Source organism: Giraffa tippelskirchi, chromosome 7 (genome assembly GCF_054371585.1).
Source record: "Giraffa tippelskirchi isolate mGirTip1 chromosome 7, T2T-mGirTip1v1.2.pri, whole genome shotgun sequence".
Taxonomy (NCBI): domain Eukaryota; kingdom Metazoa; phylum Chordata; class Mammalia; order Artiodactyla; family Giraffidae; genus Giraffa; species Giraffa tippelskirchi.
Genome location: NC_137281.1, coordinates 86,492,450 through 86,514,188, shown reverse-complemented (window position 1 = coordinate 86,514,188; position 21,739 = coordinate 86,492,450). Strand labels below are relative to the sequence as shown.

General features: G+C 39.0%; 1 protein-coding gene across 4 annotated transcripts in view; it reads right to left on the bottom strand.

Moving 5' to 3' along the window:
* Nucleotides 1-19,713, bottom strand: part of REC114 (REC114 meiotic recombination protein) — a 108,002-nt gene extending 88,289 nt beyond the window's left edge. For all 4 annotated transcript variants that reach the window (XM_081513614.1, XM_081513613.1, XM_081513615.1 and 1 more), the window contains exon 1: nucleotides 19,534-19,713. In XM_081513614.1, coding sequence (XP_081369740.1) covers nucleotides 19,534-19,692 — 159 coding nt within the window. In that variant the 5' untranslated portion in view covers nucleotides 19,693-19,713. The remainder of the gene's footprint in view (nucleotides 1-19,533) is intronic.
* Nucleotides 19,714-21,739: the final 2,026 nt, after the last annotated feature.

Genomic DNA, 21,739 nt, shown 5'->3' with positions numbered 1-21,739 from the left:
CACTCTCAATAACTGACAAGTACAGAGAAAATCAGCAAGTATATAGTAGACTTGAACAACACTACCAACCAACATGACCTGACTGACATTTACACAACACTCCACTCAATATCAATGGGCTTCCCTGGTAGCTCGGCTGGTAAAGAATCCACCTGCAATGCAGGAGACCCTGGTTCAATTCCTGGGTTGGGAAGATCTCCTGGAAAAGGGATAGGCTACCCACTCCAGTATTCTTGTACTTATCTGGTGGCACAAATGGTAAAGAATCCGCCTGCAGTGTGGGAGACCTGGGTTTGATTCCTGGGTTGGGAAGATCCCCTGGAGGAGGGGATGGCAACCCATTCCAATATTCTTGCCTGGAGAATCTCCATGGACAGAGGAGCCTGGCGGGCTACAGTCCATGGGGTTGCAAAGAGTCAGATACGACAGTAGCTAACCACAGCAGGGCACCCCTCAATATCAGCAAAATATATATTCTTCTTAAGTGTACACAGAGCATTTACTGACACAGACCAAACTCTGGGCCACAAAATAAGTCTTAGTAAATTTTAAAGTATGTTCTCTGAGCACAAATTAAATTAGAAATCAGAAACAGAAAGATTTCTAAAACGGTTCCCAAATATTTTGAAACTAGACAATGTACTGAGCACCTAACTGATGCTCAGAAGCACTTTTTTAGATGGGATACATCACTGAACAAAACATTAGCTGCCCTCATGGATCTAATGCAGGATGAGATGCAAGACAAGGTATAGACAACAGTAAACAATAAATATAATTAGCGGCATACTAAGAGTGGGATGGTGAGAGCAGTCAACCCTGGTGCAGGCAACGGGAATGCTTTGTTCAGAATTTATAAACAATAGTGGAACTCACTAAAAAGCAGTTGCTCTTTATTACCACCAAATGTTAGCAGTTCTAATCAATGGCACTGATGAAATACCCCTCCCTGAAAAAAATTTTTTGTTGATCTAAGTTCTAAACAACTGCTAAGTTTAAACAATACACACTGCTGAGTTTAAACAATACATTACCTAAGGTTCAAATTTTCAGATTTTTATTATTTATTCTTTAATAAACTTTGTTTCCTACATAGACATTCATTTGGAAAACTCCCAATTATAAAGTTGGAACACATATATGCAGACTTAACCACATATATTTGCTTCAAGAGAAGCTCACAAAGCTTTGATATACTTCAAGCTTGCTGCAAAGTTCTTGTCTCAAACCCTTTCTTAGGATGCACTTCATTTCAACCCTGTGGTACAACATTCTTTCACATTTAAATCATAGATTCAAAATAAACAATGACAGCACAGGGATTATAAAGACTAGGAAACAGAACTTGAGTTACTACAAAGCTGTCATTTCATGGAACCTTCTCTTTGGCATTTATATTTGTATTTAAAATTTGAAAACAGCCAAAATGCAAGCAACAAGATGGAATGTTTTTGTTTGGCAAGTGCAAATTTTAGTTCACACTCAAAATATTTTACTAAATCTGAATAATACTTTAAATATTAAAATATTATTCTTTTAAAACTGTTAAATGTTTCCAAACTAAGTAACAAAAAGAGAATAAAACTTATCAGCAATTTTATCATTAGTTGTCTAAATTGTACCTGTGGAGATTTTCAGTTTCACTTTTTTAAATCACTTCTCAAAGAAATTAACTACATAAAATATCAGCCTCTAACCAAAGAAGCAAAGTTCAAACATTTAGCTGTTCAATAGATATAAAAACAACTGGCTAAGCATTTGTGCCTTTTTTCCTACCTTATACGATAGTGTGCATTTCTTTTTCCTTAGTTATCTTACTGCCATGCTTATAATAATGAATCTCAATAAAAGAATTTTTGCTGTTTGCAAAATAAATAATTTTATTTATGAAATTTTTGTGAAAATAATTTCATCATTTAGGAGAGGAAAGTGTTAAAATTATCCATTGTGAGCTTCAGATGTTCTAAACACACCACTGAACATAATAAGTAAATTATCTGGTATATAAGAAAGTGCTAGGCACTACAGAAAAAAACAAAACAGAGTAAGAGGTATGGGAGTTGTAAAGACAGGGCATGGATGTTACAATATAAATAGGGTAGCAATGTGGGCATCACTGAGATGAGGCTTGAGCAAAGACTTGAAGGTTTCTGGGGATTCCACAGTTGCTATTTTTCACACATTTTTGCAATATTTCATCTAAAAGATATTTAGAGTATGCTGAGCTTGAAAATGTCTAATCTAAGACTTCTAAGAGGTTCAAGAAAAAATATAATTTGATTGCATTCCTGCAGTCTTCCCTTCCCAAACCCAACCCAAACACCAATTACCTTTCCTTGAGCAGTTATTAAAATCAGCATCCAAGTGGGCTAGAAGGGTGGGCTGAGGTCTCAGAATCCAAATGAAAACAGCTGGTATGTTTTCCCCCTCATTGAGAGTGGAGACCCAAGCCTAAGCGAGCAGCCAGAGGGCAAAGGCAGGAATGCCTCAGTTCTTGGGAGAGAGCTTAACCCACAGAAACTGGTCGATTACGCCAGGAAGATTAGCCTGTGTATTCTAAAATTCCGAGTGCTCTCCCAGCCTCTAAGGAGTCATAGTGGAGCTGGGCAACTTACTCAGCTGAGTCCTTTGTACTCCTCTACAGGAGACCTAGAAGGTGAGACTCATGCACCTTCCAACACTTAACATTTAAGGTATATTGTGCTTGAGCCCCAAAAGTAAGAAGAGGCATAAGTTAAAGGAAAATAACAACATATCAAATAGGCTAAAGAGACAAAGAACAAACAGAAAACACAGAACATGTGGCTCCTAGCAGTAAAAAAACTGCAGGAGGAGATCAACAACAACTTGAGCCAAAAAATAATAATTATTATTATAAATAACATTTAATGAGCCTTGGAGCAAAAAACATGCTTTACAAATATAAAAATTCAGTAGCTTAACTGAAGAACTGGATGGACACTGGTGAGACCAAATTAATGGTCTGAACGATCAAGTACGAGAAATATTCAGAAACACAGAGCATAACTACAAAGAGGAAGAAATCACATGTACAAGATAATGTGGAACAAAGACTCAGCCACAGGAGAACAAATCTTAAAAACGAGCTAAAGTGGAAGAAGAGAAACAGACGGAGTAAAGGCAATGATTAAACAAATAGCAGAACAATTACCTACTTCTGCTTCATTGACTATGCTACAACCTTTGACTGTGTGGATCACAAGAAACTGTAGAAAATTCTTAAAGAGATGGGAATACCAGACCACCTGACCTGCCTCCTGAGAAATCTGTATGCAGGTCAAGAAGCAACAGAACTGGACTTGGAACAACAGACTGGTTCCAAATTGGGAAAGGAGTACATCAAGGCTGTATACTGTCATCCTGCTTATTTAACTTACATGCAGAGTACATCAAACGAAATGTTGGACTGGATGAAGCACAAGCTGGAAACAAGATTGCACGGAGAAATATCAATAACCTCAGATACACAGATGACACCACCCTTATGGCAGAAAGTGAAGAGGAACTAAACAGCCTCTTGATAAAAGTGAAAGAGGAGAGTGAAAAAGCTGGCTTAAAACTCAGCATTCAGAAAATGAAGATCATGGCATTCGGTCCCATCACTTCACAGCAAATATATGGGGAAACAATGGAAACAGTGACAGACTATTTTCTTGGACTCCAAAATGACTGCAGATTGTGACTGCAGCCATGAAATTAAGACACTTGCTCCTTGGAAGAAAAGCCATGACCAACCTAGACAGCATATTAAAAAGCAGAGACATTATTTTGCTGACAAAGGTCTTATAGTCAAAGCTATGGTTTTTCCAGTAGTCATGTATGGATGTGACATTTGGACCATAAAGAAGGTTGAACACCCGAGAATTCATGCCTTTGAACTGTGGTGTTGGAGAAGACTCTTGAGAGTCCCTTGGACAGTAAGGAGATCAAACCAGTCAATCCTAAAGAAAATCAACCCTGAATATTCATTGGAAAGACTGATGCTGAAGCTCCAATACTCTGGCCACCTGATGTGAAAAGCCAACTCATTAGAAAAGACCCTGATGCTGGGAAAGATTGAAAGCAGGAGGAGAAGGGGACGACAGAGGACAAGATGGTTGGATGGCCTCACCGACTTAATGGACGTGAGTTTGAGCAAGCTCCAGGAGATGGTGAAGGACAGGGAAGCCTGGTGTGCTGCAGTCCATGGGGTTGCAAGGAGTGGACATGACTGAGAGACTGAACAACAAAAAAGACATTGTGCTGCAACAGCTGCAACTCCAGAGACATGAATAGGCATTACACACTTCCCATAGGTAGTGCCTACCAGGTAGTCTAGCCATAAAACCCCCAAAACAAAAAAACTGAATCTGAATTTTATCAAGCATCTGGATTCAGCTATCAATTCACAGGAAATACAGAGGACTAAGGATCTCATTAATTGCACTCCAGAGATGCAGTCACAAAACCATATAGTCAGAAACTCTTCAGAACTCAGTTTCTTCAACAAATAAATTGCAAGGAAGGAAGAGAGGTAGATCAGGGAAACATATGGAAGAAACCTTAAAGATTAAAATTAATACTAATCAATCACCGTGTATGGTCCTGTTTAAAAGAATTATTAAACTTATGAGACTTAGAAATTTGAGCACTGACTATTTGATAATATCAAGAACCTTTTTTTTTGAGTAAAAAACGGTATTATGATTGTGGGGTTTTTTAAGTTTCTATCTTTTAGAGATACAAACTAAAATATTTGATGAAATGGTAAGATGGCTGAGATGTGCTTCAAAATAACATAATGGGGGACTTCCCTGGTGGTCCACTGGCTAAAACTCTGTGCTCCCAGTGCAGAGGGCCCAGGTTCCATATCTGGAGAGGGAACTAGATCCCACATGCTGCAACTAAGACCAGGTACAGTCAAATAAGTAAGTAAATATTTTAAAAAATAACATGATGGACATGGAAAGAGTATCAATGAAGCTAGATTGACCATGAGCTGGTAACTGTTGAAGCTGTTAATACAGATGTGTGAGTCTACTATACTCTTCTATCTACCTTTATTAAAGAAATTCAAGCATAATCAAAAGTTTTATTTAAGGATTTTTTGTTGATTAAGTAGAAGCAAGGGTAAGAAAAGCATTCAGCTTACATGTAGTAGGGTACTACATGAAATATCCTAACCCATCCGAGAAATTCCAAATATCACAATGCCTAATACAATCCAGGAATCTGAGAAAAAAAATTACTTATTTATGGCTCTTGGGAAATACTTTTAATGGGTGATAATTTAGCATTTAGCTGGAATGTTCACATTAGCACAACAGAAAAATTTTTAAAAAGCTATTTTTAATGACAAAGTATTCACAGAAAAAGATCATTTTAAGGTGTCAGAACATCACATTCATATCTTCTCTTTCTAGTGGCTTAAGATTTAGGTCATCAAAACAGTATTATGGTACAGGCAAAAAAAAAAAAAAACCAGACACATAAGCCAATGGAACACAATAGAGAACCCAGAAATAAACCCATGTATCTACAAATCAACTAATGTCTGACAAGGGAGCCAAGAATACTTGATGGAGAAAAGACAGTCTCTTCAATAAATGATACTGGGAAAATTGGATACTCACATGTAAAATAATGAAACTAGACCCCTATCTTACATCACTCACTAATTTAACTCAAAATGAGTTAAAGACTTAAATGTAAGACCTGATACCATAAAACTTCTTAAAGAAAACAATGGGAAAAAGCTCCTTGACATTGGTCTCAGCGATGATTTTTTTTGGATATTAAAAAAAGCACAAGCAACAAAAGCAAAAATAAACAACTGGAACTACATCAAACCAACAAACTTCTGTACATCAAAAAATGACCAACAAAATGAAAAGACAAGCTCTGGATGAAAATATTTGCACACCACCTATCTTACATGGGGTTAATATTAAAAAATATACAAGGAATTCATACCAATCAATAGCATAAAAGCAATTAATCCAATTTTAAAATGGGAAAGGGACTTGAAAAGACATATTTCTAAAGAACTAGTTCAAGTCCAACAGATACAGGTGCTCAGCATCACTAACCATCAGAGAAATAAAATCTAAACCACAATAAGATATCACCTCACATTTGTCAGAATGGCTATTAATATTATCAAAAAGACAAGAGGTAATGAGTGCTGATAGGATGTAGAGAAAGGGAACCCTTGTGCACTGCTGGTGGGAGTGTAAACTGGGACAACCACCATGGAAAATGGTATTGAGCTTCCTAAAAAAAAAAAAGGTAGAAGTAGAACTACCACGTGGTCTAGCAACTCCACTTCTGTGTGGAATACATCATAAGGAAACAAAATCACTATTTCAAAGAGGTATCTGTACCCCCATGTTCACTGAAGCATTATTTAATTGTTTTAAGTGTCCATCAACAGATGAATGGATAAAAAAAAATATGGTGTGTGGATACACACATACACAATAGAACATCATTGGGCCATTAAAAAAAAGGAAACAAATCCTGCCATTTGTGACAACATGAATGAACCCTGAGAGTATCATGCTAAGCGAAATAAGTAAGAGAAAGACAAACACTGAATGTTATCACAGTGGAGTTAAAAAAGAAAAAAACAAATTCACAGCAACAGGACAGACTGGTGGGAAAAAAAGGGTGGTGAGCAACATGGGTAAGGGGGTGGTCAAAAGGTACAAACTTCCAATTATATGATAAATAAGTTCTGGAGATGTACAACATCATGACTACAGCTAACAATACTGTATTGTGTATTTGAAAGTTGCTGACAGGTTTTAAAAGTTCTCATCACAAGGGAAAAATGTGTAACTATGTGAGGTGATGGAGGTTAACTAAACTTACTGTGGCGATCATTTCACAATATATATATATATCAAATCGTTATTTTGTACATCTTAAGTTTATACACTGTTAAATGTCAATTATATCGCAATAAAACTGGGGAAAGAAAGATTTACATCAACCTGACCTCTGGCTACGCAGTATTTTGCCATCAACACAGTAGCACACACTGAGATACAGAGCGTGCCTATCACAGCAGGCTTTTCAGGCACAGCTTATATTAATATATTGGTGAAATGATCAGAGAGTCTTCTATTTTAAATTCATGTATTTGTGCAAGAATGTACTATAGGACTAATCTAAAACTAGCAAAAAGATTAAAAGAAATATATGAAAATATAGGAAAGTACTTCAAATGTACTTAAATTATATTTACATGAAAGGCTAGCATTACCTGTCAGATGGGACAAACTAAATTATGTATTTGAGTATTTTCCTGCTTTTAAGACCCCTTAGAAAGTGTCACAGCTCTATATACTGGCCCAAACTGCTGATTTATGCATTATAATATATGGAAATGTGTGAAATTGTTAAGTAGACTATTAGTTGCCTCCTTACTCATTCTTGGTAGCTAAAGAGCCTCATAAATTATTTCAACAAACTTGTAGGGTATATTATGCTAATAAAAGTGGTCCTGCCACACACCCATTATCAAACTGTAAAATTCAGTATTTTGCTTTTGATGTTTCACAGAAATGCAAAGTGTTAACAATAACAAAAACACACACAATTATTAAGAGCATAACACCCAAACCAAAAAAATATACCTGGGGAATTTGTTTTTTCTTTAGAATCTAAAAATATGATCTCATGCATCAGAGCAAGAGATGTGATTCCCCTTCTTTTTACCACATATATCCAATAAAATTAATGATTGTAAAATTTTCAAATGCTTTTAAACCTAGCTATCGAAGTTAACTTGCTCACCTTGATTACTAGCCATAAGCGGAATATATTTACTCAAAATACCTACTTTCCAACAGAAGAATAAGATCTTTATGTTTTTATGTCCGGATTACTAATCGAAGTCCCTCTGGTTATTGATCTTTCTATAAAACACAGTTATAGGACATTTCTCCAATACATTTAGAAATCCGTGAAAATCTCCCAAACTAATAAATACTATAAAAATCACCAATTATACTAGAAAGTAGGGTTTCCCAGGTGGCGCTAGTGGTAAAGAACTTGCCTGCCAATGCAGGAAACATAAGAGACGCAGGTTCCATCCCTGGGTCAGGAAGATCCTCTGGAGGAGGGAATGGCAATCCATTCCAGTATTCTTGTCTGGAGAATTCCCACGGACAGGTGGGCTATGGTCCACAGGGTTGCAAAGAACTGGATACGACCGAAGCGACTTTGGCAGCAGCATACTAGAAAGTAGTGCCTCCCACTGGCCCACCTATCCTAGGTCTCTGCACCTGCCTTGCTATCTTCATAGTCACTATCTTCTATTTATTCACTAACAACGTTCATTGGCACCTGTAACAGTTCCAATATCCAAACTGTATTTCTAAATCTGAGTTAAAGAAACACTCTAATTTATTTCTCAGATGCCATATTGTCATTTTTAGGTGAAAAGCACCCTATATTCCAAATAAGCAGATACTTGAGCTTAACTGGCTAGATCTTCCAATGGTGATGCCTTAATCATCTCTAAACAGAGCCCTGAACAGTGTCCAGCACACAGCAGGCAGGGAACAAATCCTAAACATAAGTGAATTTTTATTTTCTGGGACCTCATTTTAAAATTGTTCTGTACCTTGACTGTGTCACTGTTAATACCCTGGATGTTACATTGTATGATAGTTTTTTATAAGGTGTTACTATCAGGAAAAACAGAGGTAATTACACACAGGATCTCTCTGTTTTGTTTCTTACAACTGGGTGTTAATTATAGTATCTCAAAATTAAAAGTTTAATTTTCTAAATCTCATTTTAATTGGAGAGAAATTCTCTGAGACAGAATTCATGATTTCAGTCCAATGGATTAAAGTAATCCTAGAAAAATAAAATAAATAAATAAATAAAAAATAAAAAATAAAAAAAATAAAATTAAATAAAAAAATAAAAACAACCTTATAAGAATCTCCTTGGATGGGAGAATATGACATCTGGTTTTGGATTTTCTTCTTATGGCTAAAGGGCCAGAGTTGGTCTTGGTCACCACTGTCATCACATGTCTAGCACAAGGCCTGGCACAAGAGGACACTCAGTCGTTGAATGACTCAGAGGCCAGTGTTCACCAGCATGTGGTTTTTGGAAGAACCCTTGGATCTCTAGTTTGTCAACTCAGTCTCTGTTTTATATCTCAGCATTTCTGCTGATGGGCACTTTGCCCAGTGTTACAAGCAGTGCAATAGCAGACATCATTATGTATGCTTTCTGGAGTATATGCATGGGTATTTCTGTAGCTGAAGTAGAAGTAGAATGGTCAGGGTTTAAGAATTGTGGACTTTTTATATCCTGATAGATGCTGACAAGCTTCCTTCCCCAAAGAGATATACCCATGTATGTGTAGGAGAGTAACATGCATTGGCTACTGCTGATCTGAGATCAGATTAATTTGAACTCTTCCAAAGTCAGAAAATATGGACATTTTAATAATTCAAGAAAATAAGGCATTTCTGGATGACAGCAAGCATAAAGTTTCTTGTTTTCTCTTTGGTCCTTTTAATGGTGATGCCTAATATCTATAATGTAAAGATGCACAGAAATAGATTCAATTAAAATATTCAGTAGTAAAAAAAAAAAAAAAATCATGTTTGCCAACAAGCCATAGGCTCTATGAAACTATGTCTGTTACACAATCAAATTAACTTTTTGTTTTTTAAGGAGCATAGAGTTGGAAATATGTATTTATAATCTGGTACTTTGGAACAAGTGATGATTTTGTCAAAAGAAAAAAGAATGTTAGAACATCTGTTAGAAGATCCTTCCACAAAAGCCTAAGCAATCTACAATGTACACTGTATGTGACATACAATTCAATTAAACAACCACAATTATAAAAATTATTTCTGTATCAGTCAGATGTAGGCTAGATTGCGCTGTAGAAATTAACAACTCCCCAAAGCAAAGGTTTTATTTCTCACTCACACTACCCATGCATCCTTCTTCTACCTGTCTTCCCGCCCTACCTCACACTGCCTATCATTCTCACTATAGGACCTACCCTGACAGGGCAGCCAATACTTGCCACACTGTAGCAAAGAGAAAGAAGATGATGAATCATCCACTGGCTCTTAAAGCTCCTGCACATTCCATAGGCACCTTCTGCTCATCTGCTCACCTTTCACTGGTCAAAACCAGTCACGTGACACACAACTTCAAAGAGACCAGGGATATGCAATCTTAGTATAATCTGGTGAACAACACTAATGACTACTACTTTTTTTTTTTTTTTAGTTCTACCAGTTTATTGCTACCAACCCATTTCCCTCCACCCTCATGCACACGTGCTCAGTCATGTAACCCCATGGACTGCAGCCCACCAGGCTCCTCTGTCCATGGACTTTTCCAGGCAAGAATACTGGAGTGACTACTACTTTTTAAAAAGACATTATCTGGTGGCTAACAAACACATGGAAAGATGCTCAACATCACTCATTATTAGAGAAATGCAAATCAAAACCACAATGAGGTACCATTTCACACCAGTCATAATGGCTGCCATCCAGAAGTCTACAAGCAATAAATGCTGGAGAGGGTGTGGAGAAAAGGGAACCCTCTTACACTGTTGGTGGGAATGCAAACTAGTACAGCCACTATGGAGAACAGTGTGGAGATTCCTTAAAAAACTGGGAATAGAACTGCCATATGACCCAGCAATCCCACTGCTGGGCATACACACCAAGGAAACCAGAATTAAAAGAGATGCGTGTACCCCAATGTTCATTGCAGCACTGTTTACAATAGCCAGGACATGGAAGCAACCTAGATGTCCATCAGCAGACGAATGGATAAGGAAGCTGTGGTACATATACTCAATGGAATACTACTCAGCCATTAAAAAAATACATTTGAATCAGTTCTATTGAGATGGATGAAACTGGAGCCCATAATACAGAGTGAAGTAAGCCAGAAAGAAAAACACCAATACAGTATACTAATGCATATATACGGAATTTGAAAGATGGTAACGATAACCCTATATGCGAGACAGAATAAGAGACACAGATGCATAGAACAGTCTTATGGACTCTGAGGGAGAAGGTGAGGGTGGGACGTTCTGGGAGAATAGCATTGAAACATGTATATTATCATATGTGAAACAGAACACCATTCCATGTTCGATGCATGAGACAAGGGCTCAGGGCTGGGGCAATGGGATGACCCAGAGGGATGGGATGGGGAGGGAGGTGGGTGGGGGGTCCAGGAAGGGGAACACATGTAAACCCATGGCTGATTCATGTCAATGTATGGCAAAAACTACTACAATATTGTAAAGTAATTAGCCCCCAACTAAAATAAATAAATTTATTTAAAAAATAAAAAAATAAAAAAAATAAAAAGACATTATCTGGAATAGAAAGATTTAGGATCAAATCCTTGTTTTGCAACTTACAAGTACACTTACTTCCTCATCTATAAAATACAAATAGTAATAACTACCCTTTTAGGGTTATCAGAAGATTAAATGATATAATGTAAGATCAGATACTTACCAGAATATCTGACCTTGACTCACTGATTCAATAAATATTTGGGGGGTGTCTGCCAATCACCTTTCTAGGTACTGACATATAGTATTTATGTACTAAATAAGTTTTTTTGTTTGTTGCTGTTGTTATCAGAAATGCTTTTGGAGTTCCAACCAGGAATAAGTTGTCATTTCTTAGCGGAGACTTCCAGTTGTTTTCCAATAACCATTTTCTTCCTTATATGGTAAGAGAATCCCTGATTTTCAGCTGGACACATGATCTCATGGAATTCAGACTACATATGCCAGCTGTTCATATAGTTAAGACGACCATAGGTCTAAGTTTTAGCTACAGGACAAAGTGTCATGTGGCAACTAACCAGAAACTTCCCTATGGGACAGCAGGTATGAACGCTTTGTCTACTTCCTCATCCCTCCCTCTACTAGGCCATCTAGAATATCAGTTCTATTGTAGACTATGAGACCACAGCCATGCATGGCAGAGAACAAAATAGAAGGATTCTCATTTCTGGACACTGTGGAGTATCATACTAGCCCTGTGCTGTTATGTAAATAATAAACTTTCATTTTATTTAACCCATTGTTATTTTGCATTTTCTGTTATTCACAGCCAATCTTAATACTAATTAATAAAGCAACATAATCCGTCAACTTTTTTAAAAAGCAACCTACATGAAAGAATAATAACTCTTGATGACCCCGGTACCACTGGAGGAAGCGGCAGTGTACAGCAGAATGGCTTGAAGAAGACAAGTTTTAGAATCAGTTCTTCCACTCCTCTGTAAACCTTTGGCAAGCTATTTAACCTAGCCCAGCTCAGCTTCTTGTGTATAAAAGGATAATAAGATTTAAATAGAGATCCTAAATGTGAGAATTAGTGGGAAGAGGTTTATGAAATTACTACATAAATTATAAATCATTAAACAATATCAGTATTACTTTATCAACTGTTCCCTCTCCCTCACCTTTCCTTGAGAATTGGGGCATGAAGACAGATTGCAGTACATAAGGATCACTTACAGAGCCATCCTCAGAGATTCTGATTCATTGGGCCTAGTGTCGGAACCATGAATCTGCACCTTCAACCAGCACCTCAAGGAACTGGTGAAAATAGTCTCCCCACTACACCTTGAGAAACACCACTTCAGTGATCAGACCCTACTTGTAATCCTGTGCTCAAGTGCCCCAATATTTGAAGACTGTGATGAAACACAAGGGTAGTTCCACAGCTTCTCTAGTGCCTAAGTAAATGACAAGTACCCGGTAGATAATTCAGTAATTTTTGTTGAACTGATGAACTGAATTGGAAAATGAAAAAATGGGGCTGAATTGAATAACCCACTATGGACGTCCACTTCTGGTCAAACTATAACAGGGACCATATGCCTTCCTGCCTGAAACAACTAAAAAGCTGCACAAATTAGAGGAAACAACAGTTTTTAAGACACTGGATATCAAGTAATAAAGGACATGATTCCTGAGAAATAACAGAAAAAAAGGAAGTGAGTCTTACCATTGACCTAGAATACTTCTTGGAGAAAGTTTCCTGGCCAAACTACAAGAAGGAGCACAGGCAGAACCTGGCCAGCTGTCCCTAAGTGGAGGGGACGGAGCCTCAAGTCCAGGAAGGTCAAAGTGAGTTTGCAAGCTGGAATACCGGCGAGTAGAGTGCCACACCAAGAGAGACCCCTCCTCAAATCTTCACCATATACACGTGTGGGAGCAAATGCCCAGAGACTGGGCAAAGAACCACCTGAAAGGACGTCAGGAACAATCCTGAGTGCTCACACAGAGCAGGGAATAGGGTCTGTTCTTATCAGCCAGAGAGAGAAACCTCACAATGTAAGGGCATTGGGTAGAGCATGTATGTTGAAGAGTTTCACCTCGGGGCGGGGGAGGGGAGAAAGATCTCCAGATCAAATGCTGTTCTGGTCACACCTGACAAAGCTCAAAAGCAAGACTTGAAAGGATCACACTGCTTCCAAATAACTTATCCCAGCAAAAAGCTCAAGAGTATTTATAGGAATCCAAAAATATCCTGCACCCAATAGGGCAAAATTCACATCAGTCATCCAATCAAAAATTACCAGGTAGGCAAAGAACTACTACTTCACTATTTTCAAAAATAATTTTCTTTGGGTTTTACTGAATCTTAAATTTTCCTTAAAAAAAAAGCTACAATCATTTTTATCATTTTTCACCCTGTGTGTTAATCTCAAAATTCCTCATCTATATAACTGAACTGCTAGTCCCCATATGAAATATTAACAGTTCTAAGACAAACGGCATAGTGGTTAAAGGGACAAGTTTTAGAGGCATGAAAACCAGGGTGTGAATTCTCTCTTAAGTTCTCTGTGTTCCTGGGCAAGTCACTGAACCTCTCTGAGTTTTAGTTCCCTTATCTATAAAATGGTATAATAATATTTGCTTCATAGGACTGCTGTAAGAAATATACCAAAATGAACAATAAATAGTAGCTATCACATTATAGTAGAAATATCTTCCCGGATGGATCAGTTGGTAAAGAATCTGCCTGCAACGCAGGAGACCACCAGCAATGTAGGAGATCCAGGTTCGATCCTAGGTCAGGAAGATACCCTGGAAAAGGAAATGGCAACCCCCTCCGGTATTCTTGCCTAAAAAACTCTATGGACAGAGGAACCAGGCAGGCTACAGTCCATGGGGTCACAAGAGTCAGGCGCAACTGAGCAATTAAATCATCACATCATAATTATCACACTGTCTTAAGTGTGAAATTACTAAGCTACCACACAGTCAAATATTTACTGAGCACCTATCATATGCTAGGTAATATGTAGGCACATGAAATACAAAGAAACAGAAGATGCTGTTAAGAGGACCCAAAGTATTTCTTATGCTGAATCTGCATTTAAAAGTTCATTTTAAATACAAACTTCATTTTCTATTTCTTAATTTCTAAGTAGGGCAATTATTTTAAGTTCCTTCTATAAAAACTAAAGGATTTTTCCCCCTTTTGAAAGGAAAAAATAAGATGGTGTCAGGTTCAACCAATTAGGGCATGCCTGAAAAATCTTTGGAGTGTGGAAAATGTGGTATAACTTTAATTTAAAAGCAATTTGCAATTAACATCACCTTTCAAAATTATTCTCAAATTAGTAGACTAAATTAGATTCAACCATAAAATATATAAAATGGACCAATCTGTTATTATTTATGATAATTCTTTCAGAAAGGCTGGGTTAACAGATGTAAGGAATTAAAATCAAGTTCAAGATGTAGTTCATTTGCTCGTTCCACTTAAATGACAGAGAGTTTAAATAGTAACATTATTAATAAAATATTTGCATATTCATTATTAATCTGATTGCCTTACCTCATAACCCCACAAATTCATTTTTATTAATTTTACTATAGGGTTGCCATTTCATTCAAGGTCTTCTAAACTCTTGCTCTGCAAAGTATGGTCCTTGAACCAACAGCCCGTATCACCTGGAAGTTTGTTAGAACTACAGAATTTCACCACCCACACCAGACCTACTAAGTCAGGATTTACAAAATGACGGATATGCACATTGACATCTGAGTAGCACAGTCCTAAACTGTTGATTTTTAAAATATTTATTTATTTAACGGCACTAGGTCTTAGTTGTGGCATGCAGAATCTTTGATCTTTGGCATGCGAACTCTTAGTTGTGGCACGTGAGAGCTAGTTCCCTCACGATGGATTGAACCTGGGCTCCCTGCATTGGAAGTGTGGAGACTTAGCCACTGGTCCACCAAGGAAGTCTCTAAATCGTTGCTTTTTTTCACACTTTTTTCGCACTATTACAAAAAGTTTATTTGCGCTCTTGCACTGTTGGTGGGAATGTAAATTGATACAGCCACTATGGAAGACAGTATGGAGATTCCTTAAAAAACTAGGAATAAAACCACCATATGACCCAGCAATCCCACTCCTAGGCATATACCTTGAGGAAACCAGGATTGAAAAAGACACATGTATCCCATTGTTCACTGCAGCACTATTTATAATAGATAGAACATGGAAGCAACCTAGATGCCCATCGGCAGATGAATGGATAAAGAAGTTGTGGTACATATACACAGTGGAATATTACTCAGCCATAAAAAGGAACTCATTTTAGTCAGTTCTGATGAGGTGGATGAACCTAGAACCTATTATACAGAGTGAAGTGAATCAGAAAGATAAAGATAAATATCATATTCTAATGCACATATACAGAATCTAGAAAAATGATACTGAAGAATTTATTTACAGGGCACCAATGGAGAAACAGACATAGAGCATAGACTTACAAACATGGGGAGAGGGGGAGAGGGGGAGATATATGGAAAGAATAACATGGAAACTTACATTACCATATGTAAAATAGACAGCCAACAGGAATTTGCTATATGGCTCAGGAAACTCAAACAGGGGCTCTGTATCAACCTAGAGGGGTGGGATGGGGAGGGAGGCAGGAGGGTGGTTCAAAAGGGAGGGGATATCTATATCTATATCTATATCTATGGCTGATTCATGTTGAGGTTTGAGAGAAAACCACAAAATTCTGTAAAGCAACTATCCTTCAATTAAAAAAAAAAGTTTATTTGCTTCCAAACTGTGGTTAACTTATCTACAGATAGTAACTTTTCATAAGAATAATTCAATTCAGACAAATAAATCAATATACATATACATTCCATAGTCTATATATAAGATGTCTCAGACCTGACCTTACCTCTCAACCAGAACTCCAAGTCTTAGAAGTACTAGACTTGTTGTACTATTCATTTTTTTCTCTTAATCAACATTTTTGCCTTAGCATTGTGGCCACTGTGATGAAAGTCTTCTTTATCATTGAACAACTATACAGAACAGTAGCAGGAAATCAGATTCTCCCCACAATTTTAGGAAAAAATGAGAAAACTCAAAATAGATTCAACCAAGGTTGAACTTAAAAAGTCCCCTAGAGAAAAAAAGACCAGAATGACTCTATTCTCCAAAATAATATATTTTTATGCTTTACCTAACACACATTTTTTTTCTTACTGCAGGTACCACATTTTTAAAATAAGAAATTCACATGGGACTTAGTGCAGTTCTTTACATGGCTCATCTTTTATCATTACTATTGCACAATAGTCACAGAACACATAAAATAGAACAAATCTTGTTTTCTCTTTCATTTTTCCCTCCCAAAATGACAGACCTAGGCTGAAACTGATCACAGCAGGTAGGATGGTTCGGCACAGATTCAAAGGAAAGTACAAATGTTCAGTTTTCAAAAGCACTGCAAAAGCAAACCTCATCTCGTCACTGTAGCTGTGGCTTTATGCCAAACATTTGAAAACTGTTGAGAAGTGCTGCTCCTTATAAGCAATTATGAAGAGCCTTGCAAAGAAGAGGAAAGAAATGTAATAACTCCTTAGAATGGTCTAATGTCCCTGACCTCCAGGTTGCAAGATAGAAGTCTAATAGTTACCGAGTTGCATCTGAGGCTGTGCACCCAACAAAGATGCTTGAGGAGAAAGAGTTATAAGGGTGTGAAAAGACAGTATCAAGGAACCTGTTGGGCAATTTCAACAATTAATTATGTCCTCAAACGTTTCCATTTTTTCAAGATCCTATTATAGATTAGTGATTCTTTGATTTAACACTATTCATTCAATTTTGCATCTGCAAGCTATAGTACAACTTCCCCTTCATGGATCACAGCTTTGTCATGGCAAAGTGGCTTCCATAACTCAATGAAGCTATGAGCCATGCCCTGCAGGACCACCCAAGACGAACAGGTCATAATGAGTTCTGACAAAACATGGTCCACTGGAGAAGGAAAAGGCAACCCATTCCAGTATTCTTGCCTGGAGAACCCCATAGACAGTATTAAAGGCAAAAATATATGATGCTGGAAGAAAAGACCCTAATGCTGGGAAAGACTGAGGGCAAAAGGAAAAGGGGGGGCAGAGGATGAAATGGTTAGATAGCACCACCGACTCAGTGGACATGCATCTGAGCAAACTCTGGGAGATAGTGGAGGACAAAGGAGCCTGGAGTGCTACAGTCCATGGGGTTGTGAAAAGTCAGATACGACTTAGCGACTGAACAACAACTACTATAATTTCTCAGCATAGTGCTCCACAGAATACAACTAAGTATTTAATGCCTTTTTTAATGGTCTTAGCTCTAACAGTCTAGAAACTGGTGAACAATTCATTATGCCCTATCTCTACTCACATTTACAGCCAAATCTCTCAGAATCGTCCACACACGTTGGTCACACCTTCTCACTTACTAGTTACTCTTCAGCCCACCCCTATCTGGCTTCCACCTCCTTCATTCTACTGAAACTTCTCTTGGTAAAAACCATTAAGGATCTTCATGTTGCTAGATCCAATGGACACACCTTAGTCATCATTATTCTTCACTCTGCAGCATCATTCAACAAAGTTAATTGTTCTCTCCCTCTTGTAATAATCTCTTGTAGCTTTGATGGATCTGCCTTCTCCTGATATCTCCCAACTCTCTGACCCTTGGCAATCTGCTTTAGGGACTCGGTCCCCTCTACCTGTCCTGACCTACCTTGAAGCTTGGTCCTGAAATCTTGTATCATCTCTTAACTATAAATATCACCTTCATGTTGATGATACATTTACATCTCCAGCCCAGATGTTTTTCCATTCAACATCTCCACTTGGATGCTGCACAAATGGATTTAAACCCAATACATCTGAAGCTGAAGTCTTGGATCTTTCCTTCACTGTTCCTCCTCCAATGTTTCCCAACCCAGTTACTCCTGCCAGAAACCCAGGAGCTCTTTATTCTCACCACTCATATCCAATCAATCTCCAAGTCCTGTCATTTTGGCCTCCAAAACATAGCTTTAACATGCCTGGTCTCCCCATCTCTACTGCCATTCTCCCTCCCTATCCTCCCACCCTTGCCCTCCTAAGTTATTATCAGCTATTGCCCACCACACTGCAAAAGCATTTTAAGTGATCTTCCTGACTCTACCTGTTGCTGTTATTTAGTTGCTAAGTCATGTCCGACTCTTCCAAGACCCCATGGACTGTAGCCCGCCAGGCTCCTCTGTCCATGGAGATTCTCCAGGCAAGAATTCTGGAGAGGGTTGCCATTCTGAAGACCTCCTCCAGGGGGTCTTCCCAACCAAGGGATCAAACCCAGGTCTCCTGTATTGCAGGCGGATTCTTTAACATCTGAGCCACCAGGAAAGCCCAAGAATACTGGAATGGGTAACCTATCCTTTCTCCAGGGGAATTTTCTGAACTCTATTCATATTCCTCTCCAATTCTATCTCCACTCTTCAACCAAAGTGATCTTTCAAAGATGAAAATGCTCCAACTTAAAACCCTTAGTGGCTTCCTATTGGTTTTAGGACATTGTTCATAAGGTACCTGCCTACCTCTCCAGACAACCTCATCCCATGTTATGTGACCCCTTGTTGTATAAGCACCAGATTTACTTTTTTTGTCTGTACATTACATTCTCTGACGTTGTACAGGTGCAGGGCCTTTGCATATGTTGTATTCTCTACCTGAAATTTTCATTCTCTTTTACTTTTCTCCCACCCACTGCTGCCCAAATCATACCAACATACATACACATGCACAATCCAAAACCCCAGGGTCCACATCCAGTAGTGAAACCAGACCAAAAGGAAGTGAATGATCAGCAACCCGTGGCATTAAAACATATCACCAGGACAAAATAAAACAATAATGATAATATCGGTAAACACTTATATAACTATATGAGGCACTGTTTGAGTGATTTATATATATTAACTTAGAGCTCACAACAATACTACCCAGTGGGTACCATTATTATCTCTAATTTACGATAAGGTAAACAAGCTAAGGGCTTCCTAGGTGGCTCGGTGGTTAAGAATCCACCTGCCAATGGAGGAGACACAACGCCTCAGGAACCAGGCTGCAGTCGACCCTCCTTCCCTGCGCCAGGTGAGGGCCTCTCAACCCTTCCCGCCCTCAGGCCTCACCTTCCAGGTTGGGGAAGAAGCCATCCCCGCTTCCTGGCCAGGCCCAGGCAGCTCCCCAGTGCCTGAGGGCATGAAGCGGCCGTACCGCTGCAAAGGCCACTGTGCCGCGTCTCCTACCGGCAACCCGAGACCCGCGTGCTCTTTTCCCGCCTCCGCCATGTTTCTCTTCCTGGCTTGGGCAGCCGCAGCACGCCTGTCAATCGGTGCAGCTAACCAATCAGAAAGGGAAGTGACCCAAGGCCCACCCTCCCCAGAGTGGAAGCCAATGGACAGGCCCCAGAGACTCGTTTTGGGTGGGGCGGGTGGGGAGTCGGGGTTGTCCTCTGGTTAAGGGCGTAGGCTTTGGACCTTGGGCATCTTCTCATGTTGGTGGGCAAAGTGGTATTGGTAACTTCCACCTTGAAGTGAGACTGTGACGCTTGTAAATGGTAGTTGGCCTTTCAGTAGTTCTGGCCCTCAACTTCCATCAGGTAGCCCAGGACATCTTCTGCCGCTTTGAGACCTTTCTGATAACTGGCCTTGTGATTTCTACATCACTGGGACTAGGCTAGCAGTCTGAGCTATGTGGACAAGTGTGGTTTCCTTTTTCACAGCAGCCTTTCAGATAACAACAGCCCTGCCCACCTCAACCCCACCAAAACACAGCCCCAATTCTACCCACCATTCAGGAAACCCATCTTCCTGCGTCCCCTAGACATATTCCCTCCAGACGGTCCAGTTCTCTTTAAAAGAGAGGAGCAAATGGGTGGGATGTTGACTCGGTGAAAGGGGAAGCTCAAACAGCAGGTGCAACTCAGTAACAGGTCTGAATGATTTATAATCAACAAAGCACTTCTACATCTGTTATTTGTTCTCTCAACAACCTTGTGGTAAATTAAAGCAAAACGGAGATTATTACCCTCATTGAATAGATGGAGGTGCAAAATAATGTCCTGAGAGTAGGAAGCAATTTGTGCAAATGGTGTAGAACTGTGGACTCTGCAATCTCTCCTTGAGTCTATCCCACTTGCAAAGAATCTGGGTATCTATGCAGGCTGGGTCAAATTGGAAGCATTGTGTATGGAAGATGCTGCTGCTGCTAAGTCGCTTCAGTCATGTCCAACCCTGTGCGACCCCATAGATGGCAGCCCACCAGGCTCCTTCGGAAGCATTGTGTATGGAAGATGCTGCTGCTGCTAAGTCGCTTCAGTCATGTCCAACCCTGTGCGACCCCATAGATGGCAGCCCACCAGGCTCCTTCGTCCATGGGATTTTCCAGGCAAGAGTACTGGAGTGGGTTGCCATTGCCTTCTCTGTATGGAAGATGGAAGCTGTGTTAATCCAACATACAAAGTTAAAACGCAAACAATTTTTAAAACCATGCATTTCAAAGGGTATTAAATGCATAGGCCGTGGTTGGAGAAGTGGTCATTTATTCACTCAACAAAACACCTTTAAATGTCTACAGTATATAGCTACATTAGTAACTACAGGGGTTATGGAAATATGTTAGGCATGAATCTAGCCTTCTAGGACCTTAGGATCTAATAAAGAAGACAAAGAGATGTACCCATGATATCTGACGTTAATGCCAAGTGAAAGGTGCTCTAAGGATTCAGGTAATGTAAAACTCTATGATCTGGAATGGCAGCGGCATTTCAGTTCCAACTTGAAAGGTCAGTAAAAGCATCCCAAGGGAAGATGGATGAAACTGGTATTCTAGGTGGAGGGCAAGTTGAAGAGCAAAGTTGAAGAGATGAGGATAGTGACATAACCAGCCAGAATGCAAGGGGTTTTAAGGAAGATGAGGCCACAAAGATGAGTTAGGCAGAAGAGCACTCAACAGCAGCTAAGGAGAGTGAATTTTGCTTGGTAGATGGTGAAGAGTATGGAAAATTGACATAGATAAGTGACACTATCATAGTCGTGGTCCAGGCAGGCTCATCTTTGAGGGGCATGTAGAATAACTTGCATTCAAGATAAAGGGTATTTGTTAGTTATCTTTCCATTAGTCCAGTAGAGCTTGAAGGGGTCAGATTTGAGAAATGGCTTCTGAAGGTCCTTAAATGACACAGCAGTACTGCATTTAATATAGTAGTAAATGGTTAGAAACTTGGTTTGAATCCCAATTACGCCACTTGCCAGCTGTGTGACCTTGGGATGTCACTTAACCTCTCTGTGAAACAGAGTTAGTCAATACCAATCTTCCAGGGCCTTAGGGAGTATA